Raw genomic sequence first — 23259 nt, forward strand, 5'->3', positions numbered from 1 at the left:
GCACATACAAACCCATGCAGTATAAATCTGCACTAAAAAGCTCAAGGACAGAGTGTTAATGCTCCCACTCTAACATTTCACTCTGCAGCTGAGGTCAGGACTTCTCCTGCCTTCCGTGATTCTGCTGTGAGCTCCTCAGCTCTCAGGCTTATGTCACTAATACTGTAATGAGGTTGAACATGAAGTGACAGTGCTATCTTACGGCCATTTAACTCTGCGGCAAAAAACTCCAGGGAATTTTGTGAAGGATGAGACCCTCTCCGCCATTAGGAAACATCTCTTCCTTTTTCACCTGTTTCACGCAAATCCTTGCATTAGGGACCTTGAGAGGAGAGCTTTGCTCAGTGCGCCCATTCCCAGAAAAACCACCTTAGCCCTCGGTGAATGCTGAGCCCTTAAGTGCTTATTTAGCTGCAGAACAACACCAGCACTCTTTGATGATTGCTGCTGTTTTGTTGTAACAGAAAGCAAGCAGTACAGGCAACCATACTGCAGCTCCCTGCTGCTGCACTCGGTCACAATTTATTTCCATCCTACAAGACGTTTCAGTTAAATATGCTGAAGATTTTGATCTGATGTTTTTCCCCCGTATCAGCGAGATCAAAGACAGAGAGAGGGAGGGAGAGAGAGCGAGCGCGTGAGCACAAGAGCGAGAAAAGCATTGCTGCTTCGAACCAGGAACAAAAGAGATAAGTGCACCCATACTAGGACACAGTGCTGTAGTCACAGAAACCCCACTAATGACTAAAGCATCTGTCTATCAGAGAGCCACACTGCGATTGCATCTTGCTCCTGGAAGGAAAAAAACAGATTTTAAAGTGCCCGTTATAGCCTGCAATCAAACCGGAGATCCATCCCCTCCCGAACCAGAGCAGACAGCGGGCTGGAGCCTGCTGCCACAGAAATCAGTGAGGGGAGCGCATGGCGTGCAAATCTGATATGTGCATCAGCAACAGCATGGGCAGCCACTTCAATTATGGCTCAAATTAAAGCAGGTGGTTTCAGATTTCGAGTTTTATCCCCTTTGCTCCCGTTGCTGTCATCTGCTTAATGAATAACAATTGCTTTCTTTTTGCACAACCTCAGCAGAGCTACACTTCCCCGCATTTGTTTGCCAACCAAGCAGCAGAGCTTTAAAGACGTAACTGCCTTTTTTTTTTTTTTTTTTCCCGGTAAACAAATGCTAGGCTTCTGGGGTCAGGAACGCTGAACAGAAAATTCAGCCTGGACCTCTCAAACCAGAGCAGGGCTTTATCAAATGGTGTTGCCAGGGACTACAGATGTGCAAGCAAGAAATCCGTCTCCTTATGTTGTAGCTTACAGGCTGGGATGTATATGCAGCCCGACTATTCTGCTCTCAGTGGTGCTGAGTAATGGCTGACTTCTCAGGGGGTATTTCCAGCTGGTTCTCACAGGCTGGGTTCGGCGGTACCCACACGGCAGCACCTTCTCCCCAGCGGCTATGAGGTTAGGGACCCTGGGAAGAGAAGCGCTGGCTGGGTGGATCGGACTGGAGCTGCAGAGCTGTAGCCCTGCGGGGCACAGAGCTGCCCTCCGAGAACACACCAGTGGCTCCCAGCAGCACAAACCATCCCCGTGCCTGCCCGTGGGATAACGCGGCGTATTCCAGGCAGGCGGAGGAGCTCCCTGGCAGGGCTGGTGCAGAACCAGAGAAAGCTGCACCCCCCTCCCCGGGCTGTTCGGCTCCGCAGCGCTCCGCAGTCCCTGCAAAATGGGAAACGTCTCTCCCAGAGGCAGAGAAAACGGCAGGCTTTGTCTCTCTGTTCGTCTACGGCAAGCGGCGTTCTGCGGAGGTTTAGTTACTGCAGCAGCCAAGAGAGGGGCAGCTCTGCCCATCAAGGCGGAAGGGCATCGCAGACGCGTCCTCTTCCGCTTGGAGGGACAGCAGGTGTCACGTTGGAGGGCGACCACACACTCCCACTCCTTCGGCCGGGGATAAGCTGCTGCTCAGAAGTGGGAATTCCAGGCTGTCAGGGTGGCTTCTGGAGCAGACCCTGTTCTATTATGTTCCAACAGAATTTTACACTGGGAAAAGAAGGGCATTGTGCGAAAATACCTGTCAGGTCTATGTGTACAGATAAGAAAGCTTTACTTCATCGCACAGAGATGCTTATGTGGGCACTGAAACCACAAGAACAAGTCCTTTTATTTCGCAAAAAGAGGGAATTAAAGCTGCAGAGCAGTAATCACTGATTGTTTTGACATACTGTAAATGCCTTTGATTGGCAAAAGCACACAGAAGCGCTGCGGAGATCAGTATCTCCCACTGAAATCCCTGGAGTCGCTGCACAGCAGTCGAGCAAAGGCCTATAGTATTTTTGCTGGAGAGCGGTTCGAGTTGCTTATTATTGCCCAACACATGCAAGCAGCTTGATCTTTTGCAGTTAGCTTATTAGCAAAACTCTAGATGGATAAAAGCAGTACTCTTCAAAATCCATTATTAAAATAGGATATTTTGCTTTTCTACTATATTTTTATTCAGATTAATTTAATATGCTTTCTAATAGCTAATGCTACTGGGAGTCAGCAGTACGGCAGTATCTTTTCTAAACCATTATTTAAAATACTGTTCCCTAAAATGTAAAATATTAATTTTTTTTTCCCCAGAAGATCGTAAAATGTTAAAAAAAAAATCCAACCTCCTTCAAGCTAAAAACTGTGACTCAAATTCTACAGTACTTAAATTGGACAGCAATCCAACTAAAGCTGATTGGAGACTGCAGAATTTTTCTCTCATTTATCAGGGCTATATGATATTTGAAGCAGAGCACAACTCCTTCCCCGATGTACATCATATACCAGAACTCCTAGCGTGGAATGCTGGCACATGCACTTTTTCACCCATTAAAAAAAGATAACCCTGTGAAGGATGAGACTAGCAGCAGAATCCAACTTAATAAGGTGGAATTGCATAGCTACAAAAGTAAAAATTAAAAAAGTCTCTGGGCATGGAAGAGAGCCACAAGCAAAAAACAAAAAGCAAAACAAGATTAAAAACAGCAGAGCATACTTTTGAGCACTGCTGAAAATGGCTGAAGGGTATCCTGCAGACAGCCAGAAATGACAATATAAAGACATCAATCCTCCTTTTCTTCTGTGCATGCTCAGGACCTCAACGAGACAGAAGACAATGAAGGGTTAGTTGGAGTCCAAACAATGCTGGCAGGCAATGTCTCACCAGGAAAGATCAGCAGTCTTGCAGCTGAGTTCAGCCCCTTTACATCCCTAATTAGCAGCATATTTTTAAGACAGGAAGTTGAAATACACTTTCTGCAGAGCTGCTTTAATCTTCAGTATGAAAATGGGGCCAAAGCTTATAGTTCTGCGTGACCCGTATCTATATGCATGGCTTTGTAGACAGCAGATCTATTCATGTGATCCAAGGCCTCCGTGAGCTTTCAGGGCTGGTGGGCAGAAACCTGTCAGAGGAGGGGGCTCGGGGACAGACACAGACTAGTCCTATCTCTGCCACCCGCCTCCGGGATGACCTTGGTCACATCACTGCATCTCCTTCAGGCTCACTGCTACAAATGGGGACTAGGGTACCGTACTCCTTACAGGGCACTTGAGGGCCACTGCTAAACTGCTAGGGGTTACTAACACCAAATACTTCCAGCTCTGTCGGAGGAGGATTTCAGGTTACCAAAGTGTAATCCTCCCAGAGAGCACGCCCCCAAAGTTAGCCTGCTGCAGAAATGCTCCATTTTCTCCAAACGCAGAGTTTCCCTGCCACTGTGAGTGAAGCAATGGTGCTACCGCTAGCATTTTTTTTACCAGTCTGTTCCCTAAGGAAAGGAAAGGATGTGATCACACTATTTTCAGCCTGACTCTTACCTGCAATAACTCAGGGACACATCAGACGATTTTGCGAAACCGGACAAACAGAGAAAGGCCAAAGAGATATTAAATTACCCCACGCTTTGTGATAAATAGGCTGTCCGTCAGAAGATGGACCGACAAGCAGTCCATATGCAGAGAGACAGCTTGCAATGCAGGCTCAACCGAAACATCAGACAACAGGGACTCCACATAAAGGCAAGCCAGAGAAAAATCAACTTCTTAAGTTTCAAGGCTCACAAAATTACTTTTTGTTTGTGGATGAGTGGGGAGAGGTTGTTCATTTTCAACAAATATTGACAGCTCCGAGGCATTCTGTGTTTACTTTTCTTTCGTTTAAGCACAGTGAAGCTTGATTCTCCTTTGTCTGAATTGTTCCTCAGATATCAAAATACCGTTTGCCATGTACATCCACCTGAGCAAACCATAGTGAGCCCACTAACACCAAATGAAAGCAGCTTCTGATGACAAAATCTGGTTATTCTACTTTATTCTCTTACTACAAATATTTTTGCCTTGAAATACAAAAGTGTGCAAAGAATGCAGGTACAAAAATGTGTTTGGAGACATACAGCAAATAAAAACTAAGTAACCAGTCAAGCAACAAACGAGAAATTTTAGAGACTGCACATTCACAGACATCGTATTTCTCTCCTGCTGCCCTTGTCTCATGAGGCAAAGGGACATGACATGCCACACCATCTTCCTCCCCAAAGCGCTCAGCCAAACCCTGCCACCTTCTGTATCACACCTGCTAGAAAGAGCAGACGAATAGTATAGGAACTCATTAGACTGAGGAGTATTTTTTAGCTTTCCAATATTTACACTAGAATTTTACTACTTCACTGATTTTGTCTGTTGTTAAGGAAGAAAGTTATATTCCTGAGATAGGATTTTTTGGCCAGTCAACTTGACCAAAACCTTTTCAATCAGATGCAGCCTGCCTCAAGCATTGACATTTGGTCAGATAAACACAACCAAATTTTATACTTTAGACTCATCTGTTCCACATATCCAAAGCTCCATATTCCACTGTTCAAGCATTTATTAAAAGAAGCGTTGCTAGTCCTTATACTCATATTGGCACACTTCAAGTCAAAAGGTAAGCAAATTTCTGGAAGACTGCAGTCTCCTAGGCTTGGCTGGCTTCATTTACTACTTCTTTTCCAAAGTAATTGACTTGCCCAAAAAGTCAGTTAAAAAAATTGGATTGGCACAATATTTCCAGACTGAAGAATACCGAGCGTCCCTGTGCAATATTTGGTCCAGCTTCCCACAAAGTACGCAAACCTCTGTCGACACTCCACCGCTTGTGGCTAAAATTGTTTTGAGTAAGGAAATGCGATCGATGGAAACTGCGGGTCCCAGAACACCCAGAGCCTCCAGCTCGCGTCAGGGGAAGCACAAACGTACTGGAGACAAAGCAGAGAACAATCTGCTTCACTTGGTGCAGCCCGCAGGCTCCTGCTGGGACACCCTGGAGGTTCAGCTATCACCTGGGCCTTCGGGTAGAGAAAACCTTCCTGCTTGTCTCCTCTGTGACCCGTTTTGTTACCGTCAGCTGTAGCTAAGGAGTATAATACCAGGGGACCAAAACACTCCTTGCCACTGAACAAGTGCCTCCATAAAAAAAATGGTTAGTGTTATACAGGAAAAGAACAGAAAATCTTTGCCTCCTAAAAACACAGAACATTTTTAGTGTCCTGCAACCCTCTGAGCTTCGGGTGCAGCAGCAGAGATGAGACTACCTGAGCCTCCTGACCAGCCCTCCAGAGGGAACGGAGACGCAGCTAAATGTGTATTTGTCTTCAGTATGTTGCTCTCTGTGGACCCACAGACCATAAAGATTCATGGTCTTAAATATCTGAGTATGTGTATCCAGACCAGAATATCTATTTGCAGGATTTGAGCACCTACTTCACAACACACACTTCTGTTTGGCAGTATCATGAACCTATTTACCTGTTACCTCCCCAGCTCTCTGCAGGCGCAGGCGGTCTGCACCAGCCGAGCGGCGTAGACAGCGCAGAAGCCACACAAACAGGTATTTTCTGCAGGCACTGGTAATGGTGGAGGTCCCCGAGCCGACACCCCAGCTTGGCGCTGAGGACTGGAGAAGCGCACGCATGCTCGGGGCACCACCTCATGGCACGTAGGGTGCTCACGTGAAGATGGTGGAGTGGGACTCTTCAGCAAGGAAGAGAACCCCGTCTGGATTTTGGGGCTATGGGGCAAGTATAATCACCAAGTCACTGGCACACAGGCCAATTATTTTGTTGTGACGCAAATAACACGTACAACAACAACAGGTATGCAGTCTGGGGGGAATGAGAAGGAATGAAATCTAATTGCAAAGCCAATGAGATGGAGTGATTTGCAATAATTTTTCAAAGGCAGGTTTTCCTGTTTACTCTGCTGACAAATGGCAAACTGGTACCTGCAGAAGAGCTCAGCCCCTGTGGAAAGCCTAGGGTCACTATAAACCCAACCACTGTCTGTAAATAACTGTTTCCATTACTCCCGCAGCCTTAGCCACCATCTCTGGTACAAAACAACCAATTAAACCAGCAGACTGTTTTGCTAAGATGGAACTTTTGCCTGTGTTGACTGGGTCACTAAAACCATGGAATGAAAAGAGAGTCGTGGAGTCACAGTGGTCACAGTGCAGCACTTGGACCCAACTTTGGTATTTTTACTGGGTTTGCTTTCAACCTCTGCTCAGATTTCCAGGAGCTGTCATTATGGTGTCAAATACCTTCTTTGCAAAGTCCCTCAGTCTAGGTTCAACTCTTAGGAATTTTAATCTGTCTGCCTAAAGAGAATGAATTTTTTCAAGCCAAGTCATACTCCTCCCCACCTGCCTGTTTTCCTGCTTCCAAAACCTCAGAATTAGAGTTTGCATTTAGTTCTGACCAAAAATGTAACGTTGATGAAATTTACTTAAATAATCCCTAAAAGATTAACAACCAACCTTATTTATCAAAATGAACATTTTCCTCAAAAAAAAAAAAAAAAAAAAAAAAATCTCAAGCAGCAGCTTACAGGAATGAAACTCTTTATATATAAACATACAGAGCACTCCATTATGTACATGCAGACCTAAAAACTTAAATCCTAATTACTAAACCATGTTAGAAAAAAACTTACTCAAATGAAATACTAAAAACATGCAAGACAAAAAGATGTATTTTTAGAGCTGTAAATGGCATTAATGTCAGAGACAAGATGAATATATCAATACGGTAGTGACCAGACTTGCTAGGGTGGCATGCCCATTACTGCGAAAAATATATTTTACATCACAAACACTAAATATCAGTTTTAAGCATGTGAGTACTGTCTTCTAATTTACATGGATTATTCACAGGCTTCAAGCTGCCTATGTGTTTATATACTTGTAGCATTGACAGTTACTTTACAACTTCCTTTCTTTCTATCCAGTAAGTTAACTTGAGTATGTGTATGAGATATGTGTAAGTATTTTGTGTTGCTTTCAAATAACCTCTCAGAATACGGTGTTTCCATGAACACGAGTTATCTACAAAACCTAGTGACTCCACTGCAGTTAGGTTACAGAAGTCACAAAGTTTACTCCAGAATCTGGTTTCTTCCAAAAGTCTCTGATTTTCTCTAACTTTTCATCTCTAAACAAGACCAAGGGCTTCTGGCCATTGCTTTCTTTCATTTCAATACCAGACCTGGAGGGATAATCAGAAGATTAATTTTAAAGAAATGATGACTTTAAAAGGATACAGGCTGTCAAGGGACAAATTACTCGTGTGGAACTGTAATAGCTGTTTTCCCGCATACATTAATATTAAATTTTTAAAACACTGTTTACCTCTGAATCAGGAATGGCATCCATACTAAGCATGGGAGCTTAGCACTCTCCCTTGGCAGCTCAGTAAAAAAACATGTTTTAAATCAGGTTACCATTTTGTTTTGAAAGGCAGCTGTAAAGAAACAGAATATTATTCTGACTCATATTGAGCAAGTAACTGGGCAATTACACATAACAGAGAACTTGGTTAGTGAGACACATATCTGGCACTAGTAAGGACATCAGGGAACACGGCACATACAAATTGATCTTGGGATCCAGATACTGTTTTTATATATACCTCATACAAATCAACAAACTCCAACCAAAAGTCTTCAGTCAGTATTCAAAATTTTAATTCTAAGTGTCACTTGCCTTCACTTTTCAACGCACTGGTGATGACACATGACGTGTCCAAACCACGGTCCACAACCAAAGGGTTTTAGCTCACACTGCTTTTAATTGTCAAGATCCCCAATGCAGTCTCACACATAGCATTCACAATGGCAGTCCTCTTCAGTAAGCCTGCCTTGAAGCCAGCCCCGACACCCCTGGTACTATACCAGGTCACCTGTACTGCTGGCATTTGACAAACAAGTAAACTAACACCTTCACCTAGCAGCAAATGTTTCAGTAAAAGTACAAGCTTCTCATTAAAAAATTGTTCCCCTTTGCTCCCACATCTGCTAAAGAAGCTGGCGTTTCTTCTTAACATATTGCCACTAAAATCTTTATTATTATGGGCTTCTAGAAACTGAGCAGCTAGAGACTTTATCCTGCACGCACAGCTGGGCATACAGTTTGGCAGCACAAACAAAGCCATTGTCTTCCTACGAGCAGATCCCATCCAGAACAATAACATGGCAATTATATACTCAGGTGAATCCATTCGTTTGTAAGGCAGGAGATGGCATAAAACATCTTCCAAAAGGTATGGAGAAAACATTCATGCATTTTAATGCTGAAGCGACCTGTCTGACAAATGTCTCTTCTCTAACCTGTTTTCATCTTCTAACAAGGAATTCTTGTCATTTTAACAGAGGTACCAATTCAAAAGACCTGCTCAGAAAACTGACCCACTCCCTTAACAACAATAAAAAGCTCCAAAGCAGACTCTCTCAAATAAATGCAAACAAAACATTAACAGATAGAACAAGGTTATTACTGGGGATATATTTTTGCAGAAATTAAAATTCTGACCACAAGGGTTAACAACTTTATGCTAGCTTCTTCTAAAAGCTGTGATACAAATACTGACTGTGACAAAATCAAAATCAAGTTTGCACAAGAGGAAGATTTTGAAAAAGAACTCCTGATAAAAAGCAGCAAAAAGGGGTACCTGAAAATGCGAACATATGTGAGTCACCTGATCCAGATACCATATGAAAAGAATTATCTGTTGAGTTTGCTGCACCACTAATATCTTTCAAAAGCCCTAGTATTTGGAGAGGCACTGCAGCAAGGAATGTCATCTTTTATTTTTTTCTTTTTTCAGACAAACGTCTGCCTTCTCCCTTAGGCTGTGGTCTTACTTTAGGTTTCTACAGGCACGGCAGCACACATGTAAGCAGTTTTATTGAAATCAAGGAATCTTTATGCAGCTGAACTCCTTCACTACCTTTGGGACATGGTCTTTAGAGAGCAAACTAATGGCATAGGTATCATCTTCTGCTATTCAACAGCAACCAGGACAACGATCCTCCAGCCCCGCAGCGGATCTGCGCAGGGCTACCCCGAGAGCACACGAAATGCCCAAGCCCATGCCTGCTGGAGGATAATGAAACACAGTGGTCACAGCACGCTGCTAAGTACACAGGAACCTCAATTCTGCAAACACTTCCACATCTGATTAATCCTGAATGAACGCTATCTAACTGGATTCCAGATAACAGTGTCTGAAGAAACCCTTACAGAAATACAAATTTACACTGGCTCAGATGGAAACAGTGACATCTGGGCTGAAAACCAACTAGCAACTAATCAGTTTGAGAAAAAGATGACAAAAGATGCCACTACAGTAGGGCACGGTGCCTGGCACGAGAAGCCTTGCTTAGGTGTATTCCCTGCCAGGATTTGCCACGCTTCTTCCATGTTCTGAGACAGCAAGCTGGGAACCTTTGCAAATATTAAGACAAAGACAGTCTCTTATGCTCATATGTATGTATGGATAAACATGCAGTCACTTCGCTACACCCAGCCATGGTAAAACCAATACAACAACTGACTCACAGAGTCCTGGGTCTGTGAAAAATCCGAGCTGCAAGTAAACCGAAATTTAGTTTGCAAAAGGAAAAAGCTAACACATCTAGGAGAAAGAATTGGCAATGTAAGAGCGAGAAAGCTGGAAGCAGCAATACTACAGGAAGCCAATAGTAGACCACAAGTTACCTTTGAACAACCAGTGTGCTGCAAAGGTCAAGGCAATATGCAGAAATCCCCATATGCAGACACACATCCTGCCAGGGAGCTGGCAGACAACCCTCACGTGGTGCAACCGCACCCAGTAAAATTATTTTGGTCCTGTGCAGGACATTGCCGTGCAGACTGGTAACAAGCTGAAGGAAGCTAAAGCAAAATACACAGATATTTCTGCCAATGCACACACTAAAAAGCAATCAACGGGGCCGGAGGGATTGATTTACATGCAGTGATGAATAATAAATTATATCCCAAGGAAGGAAGGAAGGACGGAAGGCCATGCACGGATGGCCTCACTTCTGCTACAGGGTGCGATCGCACCCCTCCACGCCTGCTGGCTCTGGAGCCACCCTCGGCCATTGTGCTTGGGTGGTCTCTGCACGAGCAGCAGGAATGAGAAAGGCAGAACTTGAGAGGAGGAAGGACACAAACCCCCTTTTGAGGCAGAGTGCTCTGCCTTCTGTCATCATCTCACGCTGCTTCGTCAGGATGGCCACCCCACAGCACAAGCTAGTCTAAAGGCCACTCCATCAGTGCCATCCCCCCTTCCCCCCAGCCCACGGCTGCTGCAACGGGAAGGGACTGATACAGGCCATGGAAAAGGTGAACCGTAAGTGCCCTACATCTAAAGTTTTCCCAGAGGATCCATGGAGGAGGAGCTGGAGGAACTGCCTCCTAGTTACCAAACATCAGGTTAGGGACTAGGGTAACAGCCAGGAATGGAGCCCTGGATTGTTGTTTTCTTCATGTGGAGGAGATTCCAGGTGAGGAAGATACCCCGTCCTCCAGGAGTTAAAAGAAGCGGTTCACAGTATCCCTTTCATGGAGGCTTGAACACTGTAAAATGTAAGATTTGGGGAGCTGAAGAAAAACTAGCAAAAAAAAAAAAGAGCTACTTGTATCCAATGACCTTATATGAAAAATGCATAAACATATCAAGGGAGGGACAGCAACTCCAGAATTGTTCTTTGCACCTATAGCATTTGGTCCTTTATCTGTACTTTCCTGCTGCTCCCACCTGGACTGCATCTCCAGACTGATGCTACATATCTCTGTAAGGTCACTCCCCATGTCATTACTAAGTTTCAATATGTACTTATATTTAGTACACTTAGTAACCCAGTCTGATATGGGATTGATTCCCAGAAACGGTTTGCATTATTGTGCAATTGTGTCTTGAGCTCTCCCAGACTTAACATTTCTTCTACGCATTGCCTCAGTGTGGCTTTACTCTGCCGTGCTGTAAGCGGCTTCACAGGTAGGTGCTTCCCAAACCCAGGGAGTACAGAGTTACTGACTTGAAAGGCTGACACACTGTTTCCTAGTGACATCGCTGACACCACAGCGATACCTGTAAGCTCCCTACAGTCTGGAATTTCCTGCTTCCTCCCCGGCCCTACTTGCTCTGCTGTATGTAGGATGATTTGTTAACTGGTGGTCTTAAAGAAGTTCTTTGGTGTATGGTATTCCTTGCCCTGTTTTTCCTCTTTTGTTACGTGATGTCTTCTATTCCAGCAGCCAAACCAGAGCTGGCAAACAGCCTCTCTCTAGGTTTTTTACACGTCGCTGCAAGGCAAAATAAACAGTTGTTTCCAGTTCGCATTTTCAGGGCTACAGATGTATGCTAATTATCCCTTCAGTCTGCTAATAGAAAACTGAAAGAGATTTAAATGTACTTTTGTAAGGCAGAGGCCAAAGTTTATAGACACCTGTGCTTCTACCTTTGGGCTGCCCAGAGCACAGTACAATGCCATTTCCTCCCTTTCTGTTGACTCTGAAGGTATTTTCATATTTCAGCAGGGCTTTGCAAAAGGCCAACAGACAGATATTTAATCCTTTTCAAGAACTTTATGTGTCTTTTTGGAGCCCAGGATAGTATTTGGGTTGACCAGAGACCATTCGATGGGGAACTTCAGAACAGGGCAATAGGAACTACATCATAACATGGGAAGTTCATTGTTTTGCTAAGACGCTGTAGTATTCACTCACACTTCTTACCTCCCTTTTGTTTTCTAGAATAAAAAATCAATACAAAACAGCAACAACAAAAACCCCCACCAACTCCAGGTCTCATATGCCCTTTAGGTAAAAGGAAGTACTATCAAGAGTGCCATGTCAAATAGTCTGAGTAGAAGAAAGGAAAACTGGAAATGAATCTGCAGTTTATTTCCAATTTCTGTAACAAGTTTAGAACTGGCTGTTACACAAATGAATGAAACATTCTCAGCTGTGCAAAGCCAGTAATGCAGAGACCTTCCCAAGAGGAGGAAGCAAGGATCTGTTTCCTTCTTCAAGTTTTAGAAGCTTTACCTCATGATACCCGCTTGTCTGCCAAATATTTCTTGGAATCTTTCAAATAACTGTTTATTCTAGTTGCTCCTGTTGTGCTTCAGCCAAACTACTGCGCCCTTCTCTGTTCACGCTGCCTCTGTTGGAGTCCAAAATCAAGTGATGTGCTACCACGGCCATGTGCTACACCTATGTTTTGAGCATCTGTCTTTTCTATGAGAGTGAGTATATCTATGCACAGAATAGGTATGTGTATACACACACATACATGTCCATGGTATGCAGAGATCAGAGATACACACGACACAGAGGGAAGACTTGAAAAGTACCAAGGTACCTAAAGACACAGCAAAGTACTGATGTTCAGCTAATCCCTAACACCTTTAAAAAGCTGGCTCCACAACCTCTTCCTGCCTGCTCCGCACAGGCAACTTCCCAGTGTTTGTTGCTATATATATCACTCGAATTACAGTATTACTGAGAGGCCGCAGGCAGACTCGTTCTCCCTTACGCCTCTCGAGCATACAGTGGAAAGGTCTTTACTGCTCAGACAATACCATTTCAAACAGTTAACATCTCGAAGCTCTCTACATTGTCATCACTTATCCAGCATTATCAGGAAATCCTTTTACCTATCCTCAAATCACAATTGTATACACTTACTGTCAGCAATCACTTGTTTACAAGATTTTTATTACCCTAAATGCAGGAAGACTCATTAATGCATTATTATGATGAGGAAATAAGGAAATCAAGAGCTAAGACTGAAAACTCAGCCTTCGTTTTGCTGTCTATGCTTACCAAAAATCCACTCCAGTTGGGGGTCCTAAAAGGTTCCTTACACAGTAATAAAAAGAAGAGATCTGTCAATTAATGTAATGGAAAGTAACATTTCTCATATCTTTTTGCAGTAAGAACATACAGACTGACTTGACAGGCTACAGATTTCACTGAACGAGGCACCCTTCCTTCAGACAAAACATACATCCAACAATTTCCATGAGATTAGTTGATGAAAATTATTCAGTGGCTTCAAAATGACAAGGAAAAATATCTACCAAAAAGCCTGTACAATATGGGTATGAAAAACTTGAATTGCTTATTGCCTCAAAACTTCTGAGACAACTGTCTTCATTTTGGGTTAGCTTCATTTGGACTTAAAATCATGACACTGCAGGAGAAAATGTATTCATCTATTGTCATTTACACAAAAAGATCAGACTTGCACATTTGGGGCTAGTTATTTAAACTAATTAAAGAAAAAAAAAAGAGAGATTTAAAGAACAGAATTTTAAAGAAGTTTTCCCAAATAACCCCGCCGTGCTAACAACAAACATAGAACATCTTGGCCCTAAAATGATTTGTTTGCCAAACAAGAGCAACTGGAAAGGTTTTACTGTAAGCTACGGTTCAACTTCATGTATTAAAAATACTCCATTTTACGCTACAATCCTCAGATGAAATCTGTTTTTAAGTCACACTTAAAGCAGAATGCAGGAGCATGGAGAAAGACCATCAGCTGCTGAGGTTCCCCACCTTCTGAACACCAGCAGAATTCACACTTCCCTCCTTGTTATTTTTGTTTTAGGAAATGAAGGAAACAGTACTCACTGGGCTGATGAAGTCACTGAAAAGGCACTCACACCTACTCTAAATATGACCAGGTATCTGCAAATAAAAGTTTAAATGCTATCTAAGCAACATGTGTCAACCTGGTGCAGAAGGTTTAGACAGTAAAAAGAGTTCCATAAAGGACTCACTCCCTTAAATGTGCTCTTTTCAGACGCACCAGAGCAGGAGTCCTGGGAGCGCTGTCTGAAGAAGCCGTGACCTCACCAGCAGTTCCTTGGTTAAGACAGCCCTTTGCAATGACCAGCAAATCACATCTCACCTCAGAAAGGAACAAACAGAGACCTGCCATGAAGAACCGCTCGCACATCTCCACGGAGTGATGTATGAGTGAGCTACATAATTAAAGAGGGAGAGAGACGGAAGAGGCTCCAAGTTGGTAAAGGAGAAGTCACAGGAGACTCATATTTAGTAACATGGCAAAAGTGAGGTCATAAAACAGAGCAACCAAAAGGGGAAAAAGGAGAAAAGCACACGGTGAAGGACTGGACAGGTCCCAAATGGCCAAGGAGAAAAGCTCAGAAGACTGCAGACTGGGTTTTGGCAGAAAACCACAGAGAAAGATCTGTTGTCTATTTCTGATGGACTCTTTGAAGTTTTCTGGATCTAATCTGATTTTTGTGTGTCATTCTTTGCCAAAAAAGATAAACCCTGCCAGGGAAAACCTACCTTCCCTTATCCTTATACTAATAAAAAACCAAATGGTCTGGTTTAAATATCAAACACTTAAAATATAGGATCTTTCTGCTACGATGTGTTTGAGAGTTTGATTTTTCCAAGCTGTCATACTTGCAATTATAACTGACCAAAGTTGTTCTTGATTAAGTATCTTGTATTTACCAAACTATGAAGTACATGGGCCTTGGTCCTACACTGAGAGCTTCACCACAGTCAGCCCACCAGCTCCATCCGCACTTCACTGAACTGGAAGAGAGACGTTTTATTTACTAAGATGCCTGCATAGGGGTGTCCAAACTACATATTTTTTAATTTTTTTACTGATACTGAAAGTCTTCTGGAATTCTGTGACTCTGTAGCAGCAATTTCTTTTAATAGTCTCTAATATTATATTACTCTGTAATACTATAGTGTTATTAGCCTTATCTTTTTAGGTTTTAGTCTAACAAAGTCTTCAAGCATAAGCTTGCCTTCAAGCCCTTCCCTTGGATTGCTTTAGTTCACACTTTAAGATGCCTTACTTTCATGCCTTGCTGGATGGGGAATACAGTCAACAATACTGAAAAAATGCACTCAGCTAAAAACTATCATGTAGTCCTTACATTTATGATGCTCAGCCCACCACAGACACTAGTTCCCATTAAAATGATAGCATTTACTACTTATTACTCTAAGCAATATACTGAAAACTTCATACCCATTTGCAACTGTAATACATTGAAGTGCCCCAAATACCATTTTGCCATCGCATTTGGCAGATGCTTTTTAATAGTGATATTCGCATATGAGGATTGTCAGCTAACTAGCAAATCTGGAGTTCGAGTAGGTGTTAACTCAGAGCAGCAATAAAGGAACTGGACAAGACAAACAGGAGTCCAGAAAATGGGAAATTCACCTTCACAAGACAGTAAATACACCTTACTAATACTGTGACACCGTCACTTTAAAGGCAGCATTCTCCTCCCAAGACAAAATGTTCTAAATAGCTCTAAACAGCCACGTGTTTTACACTAAAATGCAGTGTCTTACCTGTGTGGATCTCTTTTGTATCATCCCAAATCAACTTTACCATCCCCACACAAACTATTTGTGTTTACCCAAATCTACTCGTCTCCCCAGATGTATGATCCTAGATTTCCGTTCAATAATGGCATTAACCATTTACTTGGGCACACTCTTATTTATTAAGGTAATTCCAGACTTTTCCTCCGCTCTCTACAGTTGCATTAACAGCTTCCTTCCTATTTTTAAATCAGCAGCTAATTTCAGCAACTAAGTGCTTATTGTTTCTTCAGGGTCACTCATAAAACAAACACCACTATTGATCTTTCTGAACCTACCACTAGTTTCTCCCTTTTATCTCATCTGAGTTACTATTCCAGGGGCAATTTCTCAATAAACCAGGACATCTATCCTAGTTAAACTAGGGTATGTGAAGCAAGAGATTTTTCTGTCCATGTATGCTCATATAGCTCCTATCACAGCAGTAGCCAAGCAACTCATCAACATTAGTGATTTTGTCTCCACAATGCCTTTTTAAAAGGAAAAGTGGTGTTAACTATCTTTACAAACAGGGAACTAAGACACAGTGTTTCAAAGGCAAAGACCACTCATGAAATGTAGAATGAATTCAATCTTTATTTCCTGTATTTTAACTGTAACATCTTCCCTCTATTTTTGCACGCACCCTGGATACACAATTTCTTATTTGTTGGATTACAGGGATTGAAGACCTGGCCAGTTGGTATTTATCCTGCATTTGCGATGAGCATCTGAAGACAACTGACACCACAGGCTAACATAAAAACTATGTTAAACCAAACCGCTGCCAGTATTTCATCTACTGTTATTATTAAGCTTCTATAAAATTCTTGGGGCCTAAACCCTAAACCTATTCACTGTCCTCCAGTTAAGCTAAAGGAAATTTTGGCTTTGCCCAAGAAAACATGATACCAAAATGCAAAGCAGCCCTTCCTGATAATAAAACATAAGTGACATCTTTCAGACACGAAGTATCTAAAAGCATCTTCTGAAGAGAGTGGTTTTATTCACCAATTCTATTTTAATAGGGTATGCACAGATAAGATTTACTGGCCATTACTGTTTTGGCTAAGTGTGGCAAGTTTGGCCCTTTTCAAATTAATTCTAGACCAGCCCACAAAGAAACTTTAACTACAGTGTAATCACTATAACGCGCCATCAACTATTAGAAAAAATTTTTCAGTGGCTCCTGAGCGCATCATCAGCATCTGCCCACTTTCTTCATGGCTTCTCTCTCTTTACTGACAGTGATGAAAGTCAGGCTTGCCGGTCTTGTTCTTGCTGATCACTAGATCAACACACCTCCAAAGAGCGGGGGTGGAAAGCTAACAGCCTAGGACTAGAGATTGCTGCCTAGGCTGGATATGCCTGCAGCCTTGTGCCACACAGAGCGGGCCAAGCCCCCGAGCATTACACCTAACGAGGGGCAAGTGCAATTGAGCTAGGTGCACATCTGCACCATGCAGCTGGACTGCTCCTGGGACCTAAGGGAGAGCTGCTGTATGACGCTACCCACGCACACAAAAATACAGGGTTCATCCTGAGCCAGGTGAGTTCTGTCTGTGTGTTTCATTAAAGGTAGGCAGAGCCCTTCCGTCCTGCTTTAACACTGCCCGAGTTTGTTAAACATAGTTTAAGAACTTTGTCCCTAGACTGGAAATTCATGCCAAAGGTCTCAAGAGAGGCAAACCACCATTTGGTAGGGGCAATAACACTGCCATTTAAATGTGTTGTTACTCATATTATTAAGCTAGTATATTAGCATGAAATATGTAAGTTTTTACATGAGAATACAAAGATCAAACATGCTAATTGCATAGTGAATGAAGAAGTAGGTAGCAAACACTCAAGGATCTGGAAACCAGCGAATCCCCTGGATAAAAGGCATTCAGTTAGAGAATCGGAGTTGCATTCCTCAAATACTTCTTATTATTTGTATATAATAATGTTTTCTGGGAAACAAAACAAAGACCAGTGTCCTCACTAGGTTTTTCCTTTGCTTAAGGAAGTGTTCATCAGGCAAAACTGGGCAACCAAGAAGAAGAAAAGTCCTAGTGAAGATGGTATGAACTGTATTCTTCATGAGCAATACGTTAGGTTCAGGCAGGCATCAGCCTGACCTAACGTGGCAGTGCATGTAACTGCACCACGTGTTACAGGAGCACACTGTGCCTCTTGACAATCCGGTGAACTCCAAGCTAGCAATAACGCTCCCCTGGCCTAACTGCTCTCCTCCTACCCGGTGGTAGGCTATGGGCTCTCTACAGTTTCTATCTGTGCTTGCTAAGTCAAGTCAAAACTAGAGACGGCTTTGTCTTCACCTGAACTTTACGTCCTGTTACTTTGCACAAAGGACTTATGTTAACAGCACACCTACTTTTCCCTAGTGAAGATGTACTCTGTTGGATATTATTGCCACTCAGATACCTATTTAGACACCCAGTCAAAGGCTATGACCACCTGCATAGCTTGTAACGATTTTTTTAAAGGAAAGAAAATGCCATTAAAACAAAAGGCTCTGTTCTGCTTCTGGGTAAACAAAGGCTCAGAAAGGAAAGGGATTAACATGCTTCAAGGTGGTAATGGTCTCAACTGTTCACATTAAAATTTTCACAGTAAATTAAACCATGACAGGGGTAGGAAAGAAGTCAATTTTCAGTGGATCACGCTGTTCTGCTGACATAAATTGCCATTTTTTAGGTAGTACATCCACCAACCTGTATAATGATAGAACAACAAAACCACAACCCAGTGTTGATTGTTTGGCCTTTTGCATGCCAATTTTAGCCTGCTCTGCCAAAATAGTTGAATGCACCACCTTATTTACATGCTTCTAGACATTTAGCACCCTCTCACTACTCTTTCTTCAACAACCTTTGCTTAAGCCCGTGGTGCTGGCCTGCCCTCCTTGTACAGTGCCTGCTGTTCAACAGCGTTTCCCCTGCTTCCTCACTTATACTCAGGACACCTTTCCATTCCCTTTCCACCACTCACACCCATCCTTTTCCCCAGCTCTTGTCAAGGGCAATGCTAAATGTCAGTCCGTCTTTATCCTGCCCATCTACGTTTTCCCGCGTGTTGCATACAACGCTTCGTTATCTTCATGCTCGTTGTAAAGACCAGCAACTTTCCTTGACTAGAAAATGATGGCCTGAAGCACTACCCAATCGTCCCGGTGAGGTTGGAGAAGACAAGTAAATACAGACTCTCACCGGCTGATGCCCGCCAGCAAGTTCACCCAACACGTGTTATGCAGTGAGTTGGCACAGCAGCAACCGAAAAGGAGGGAAGGGACAGGCTGTGTGGGAGTGCCACGGTACCAGACCCCCAGAGAAAGCTCTGCTCTGCCTTACTGCAGGGGCACCAGAAATGGATGGTTAAATACAATGGGGCGCTTCTCTGACCGCCAGATGCTCGTGATGCCTTTCCACCTCGGCTGCGGCGTAAAACAAAAAACGACAAAGGACCATGAAGGAAAGTCAAGGCGGTAAAGCCAGACCCAAGCCCGTGGCTGAGCGGGAGGCCCAGCGCCCAGCAGGCCCGCTCCCCGCAGGCGGCCGCCGATCCGCAGGGATGCCAGCACCCCACGGGGACCCCGCCGCACCCCGGCGCCAGGCCCTGCCTCGCCTCACTCGACCTCTCCGCGCCAACCCGTGCCACCCGCCGCCCCGGGACAGCCGCAGCCCGGCTCCGGGCCTCGCCCCCTCCCCGCACGCCGGCTCCAGGCCCGGGCCTGCCCCAGGCCGTGCCCCTTCCCCACGCACGGCCCCAGGCCCGGCCCGGGGCCTTGTCCTCCGCCCGGGTCCTGGGCCGCGCCGGGCCCCGGGGAGAGGCCGCCCTGCCCTGCCGTGCCCTGGGCGCCGCTGGGGCGAGGGAGGGCTGATAACGAGCAGCACCGCTGTCGCGCAGGCAGGGCTGCCGGCTCCCCGAGCCTCCTCCCCGCGGTAACAGCCCAGGTACAGCCCGCGCTCGCCCCCCTCCCTCCCTCTCTTCCTCCCTCCCTCTCTTCCTCCCTCTCTTCCTTCCTCCCTTCCTCCTCCTCCTCCTCCTCCCGGGGGGCCGGGGAGAAATCTGCAGATCAAAGAAAAGATGCACAATAATAACGGGGTGGGCGCGCACCGCGGCCCCCCGTCCGCCGGGGCCGGGGCCTCCAGCGGGAAGCTCGCCGCGGCCCGGCCGCTGCCTGCCCGGCGAGGGGGGCGGCGGCGGCGCGGGGCCGGGGCCGGGCCCCCCGCCGCGGTACTCACCCGGGCCGGCCAGTGCGGGTACCCCTTCATTTTGGCGAACACCAGGTCTCCAGCCTTGTATTCTCGGGGCCGCGGACGAGCCATCGGGAGCCGCCGCGGGAGCCGCCGCGTGTCCCCCCGCCCTCCCACACCCCCCGCCCCGTACACACCGCCCCGGGGGCAACCGGGCGAGCCCCCGCGGGGTGCGATGCGCCGGGGCACGGGGCGCAGCCGGGAGCGGGGCCGGGCCGCGGGCAATCCCCGATCTCTCCGGCGGCGGCGGCGGCGGCGGCAGGAGGAGATGGGGTGTGCGTGAGTGTGTGTGCGAGTGTGTGTGTGTGCGCGAGTGTGTACGCGGGGGAGGGGGAGGCTTGGACACAACCCCAGCAGCCCCCGGTGCCAGGGAGCCGGCTGGCGGCGGGGGCCTGGCCGGGCGGGGGCGGCCGGGGAGCCCTCACCCCGCGGCGGCGGGCGGGCGGGCGCGGCGCTGCCCGCGGCCCCCCCGTGCGAGCTGGCTACGCCGCCCGCTCCATCCCCGCCGCAGCCGCCGCGGCCCCGGGAATATGGAGCCGTCTCCTCCGAATTACTCCTCGGGCAGCGACCGAAAACAGGATCTTCTTCTCCCCCCCAGCCGCCCGCGCCTCCCCCCCGCGCCTTCCCTTCCTGTTATTTTCTAGGTACACAGATCGGTTTCTATGAAAATAGGAGAGCAGAGCGCGGCTCCGGTCCCTCCCGGCCCTTCCTTCCCGCCGAAGCATGACACGGTTCTTTATGCACGCCCGACATAGAGGCTGCGCCACGACGAGAAGCCGGCCAGGCCCGGCTGATCTCCGCAGCAGGGCCCCCGAGCTGCCCTGGCCGGAGGCTCCCCGCCCTTGGGCCCGGGGGTGCCCTGGCCCCCCGTGCCGTGGAGGCCCCGGCCCGGCTCGGCTCCTCCGGCAGCCTCGGCACCCCCCGAGCCGGCGGCACACACCCTGCCCTGCTGCAGGGCCGCAGGCGGACCCCGCGCTTTCCCCCGGCCCTCCCGACCGGCCCGAGGCCCAGCCCCAGGCAGGCCTCGGGCGGAAGGCCTGGCTCCAGGGCATGGGGGTTTCTCAGTTCCCAGTTCCTGTACCCGGCCTGTTCCCCTCCGCCTGCCTTCTCAGCCTAACACTGAAAAACCCCCCAGCCACAAAGTCCCGGGCCTGGGACCTGCTTAAATGAAGAACAAGGGCTTCCCCTCAGAGGGGGTGTGGGACCTGGCTCTTGCTGGGAACTCACACCTCCAAACCCAGACATTGCTGGGTTTACCATGTCATTATCAGTTAAGTTGTAATGTTCAGAAATCTATTATTATTGCCATTCATTATACCGAAGTATTGTCTAGAGGAGCAAAAGTAGGAAGGCACCTGCAACTTGGGCTACAAGGAGAAGTCTAGAAAAGATTTTTCTGCAGGTCTGGCTGAGGCTGTAGCAGTGGGCTCCCCAGCCATTCCCACCTGTGAGGCGGCAGCTATCCCCTTCGGGTTCAGGGGGACAGCTCTGCCTGGGTGCTTCTCTGCATCCCGAGGAAAGCACCTGGCTGCAGGCCGTTGCCGCAGATGAAGAAGGAAAAAGGTAGCTGAAGGCTGTAGGGTCACATTTTGGGGGGCAAGTAGGTGGACCACAGAGAGCACCACCAGTCTGTAAGTGCTGGTAATGGCAGAGAAAGAAAAGAAATGCCTCTTCTAGCACCTGTTCCTGGGCTGGAACAGGACCAAGAAGACTCTTACTGTTCATGGTGTCCCCAGATGTCCTTCTGGTACCCAAACACTGCTGTTGGCAGTATGTGAGTTCATAAAGTTTGTCACTTGGGGTCATAAAATAGGATAAGGACTTCTCTGCTGGGGGAAGCACTGCTGTAAAATCATTAGCTCAGGTATCAGTAGCAGACTAACAATGGAAAAAAAAAATCTAAGAAGCCGTATAAACATTTCGATGATTAGCCTGCGCTGTGCTCAATGCTGTTATCCATTCCTGAAGTACTGAGATCAGTGACAGGGTTGCCAATGCAGCCACCTTCAGTACAGACAGGTGGCCAAACAGCTCACTTTCACTTTCACATCAGATGATAGGATTTTGCATTCTTTCAAACTGATACCTCATTTCAGTTTAAATTCCCTTCAGAAAAATGTAATATAAAATCTCTGAGTACAGGAGCTGTGGACTCAGATCCGAGTCTGTCCAGAATAATCCTGTGTCTCATGTCCTACCTCCCATAGCTCTATAATCCCCCCGAACTAGCCTTATCTCCAGAATACGTACGAGAGACAGAGCGCGGCTTTTTTTTTTGAAATACATTATTTTCTTCTCATCTACAGCAATTAATATCTCTTTCCAGTAACTTATTTAGTGACCTTAAATCAGAAAGGAGAAGGATATATGCCCATTTCTTCCAAAAGGAAACTGTACACATTATATACGCATCCATGCAACAATGTATTGCTAATGTCAGCAAAATTCAAAGTGACTAGATACTGAACTGAAACATCTCATTGAAATGCCCACTTTTTAACTTCTGTTTGTCCCAGCATTGGTGTCTGCAGAGGATGCAGTGAATGAATAATGGTTCTGGTCTGCAGTGAAGATAATCACTTACTAGGGCTTCAAAGAAAACTCATCCCACGGACGTGCGAGGATGCAGCTCTCTTTTTCTCTTGTGTATAGGCTGCAAAGGATAAATGAGTCGCCAAGGTAAAAACTCGGTTCAGCTTTGGGCAGCTGCAAACTCAAACACAGTTTGCAGACAGTTCCTCCATTAAGCCATGGTTAAGATGCTGGGAAAGGATGGGGAAGAAAACGCAAATTTCCCTGCTGATAAATGAAAAACAAATCAAATGTTCCAGATATTAACAGCACAGAAAACCTCTTCAGCACAAATAGCAAAGGAGTTTCTTAGTGTGCATAACCCCGTCAGCCACTCATCATAGCATAGAAAGCCTGAGATCTTCTTCTGTGTCACCTGTATTCTGTTCCTTTCTCTTCTATTACAAAGAGGAGTTCATCTCCCTCTTCTACACAGAAGTGGGAAAGGGGAGTGAAGAGAGTTTCTTCCAAACACCTCAAGAGCAGTTTCAGATCATAAGTATGAATGGAGGGGTGCGGAGCCTCACTAATATGTATGCCACATATATATAGGCCAGGTCCTAAGTCTGCAGAAGTCAACAGCTGAGTCTGCTTTGGGCACAAAGAGCAGCAGGTCACAGAGGCAGCAGCACCATGTCCTGACAGAGCATGGGAGACCTGCAGCAGGGATGGCACTCTCCTTCCCACTGAGCTCCC

The 23259-nt window shown here is 45.9% G+C and overlaps 1 protein-coding gene across 1 annotated transcript in view; it reads right to left on the minus strand.

The window, feature by feature from the left end:
- HDGFL3 (HDGF like 3) overlaps positions 1-20423 on the minus strand; it is a 40299-nt gene extending 19876 nt beyond the window's left edge. Inside the window, exon 1 of the mRNA XM_075431862.1 lies at positions 19981-20423. Within this exon, the coding sequence (XP_075287977.1) occupies positions 19981-20064 (84 nt within the window). The 5' untranslated portion in view covers positions 20065-20423. The remainder of the gene's footprint in view (positions 1-19980) is intronic.
- Between the last annotated feature and the right edge of the window lie 2836 nt (positions 20424-23259).

This window comes from Opisthocomus hoazin, chromosome 10 (assembly GCF_030867145.1).
Source record: "Opisthocomus hoazin isolate bOpiHoa1 chromosome 10, bOpiHoa1.hap1, whole genome shotgun sequence".
NCBI classification, from domain to species: Eukaryota; Metazoa; Chordata; class Aves; order Opisthocomiformes; family Opisthocomidae; genus Opisthocomus; species Opisthocomus hoazin.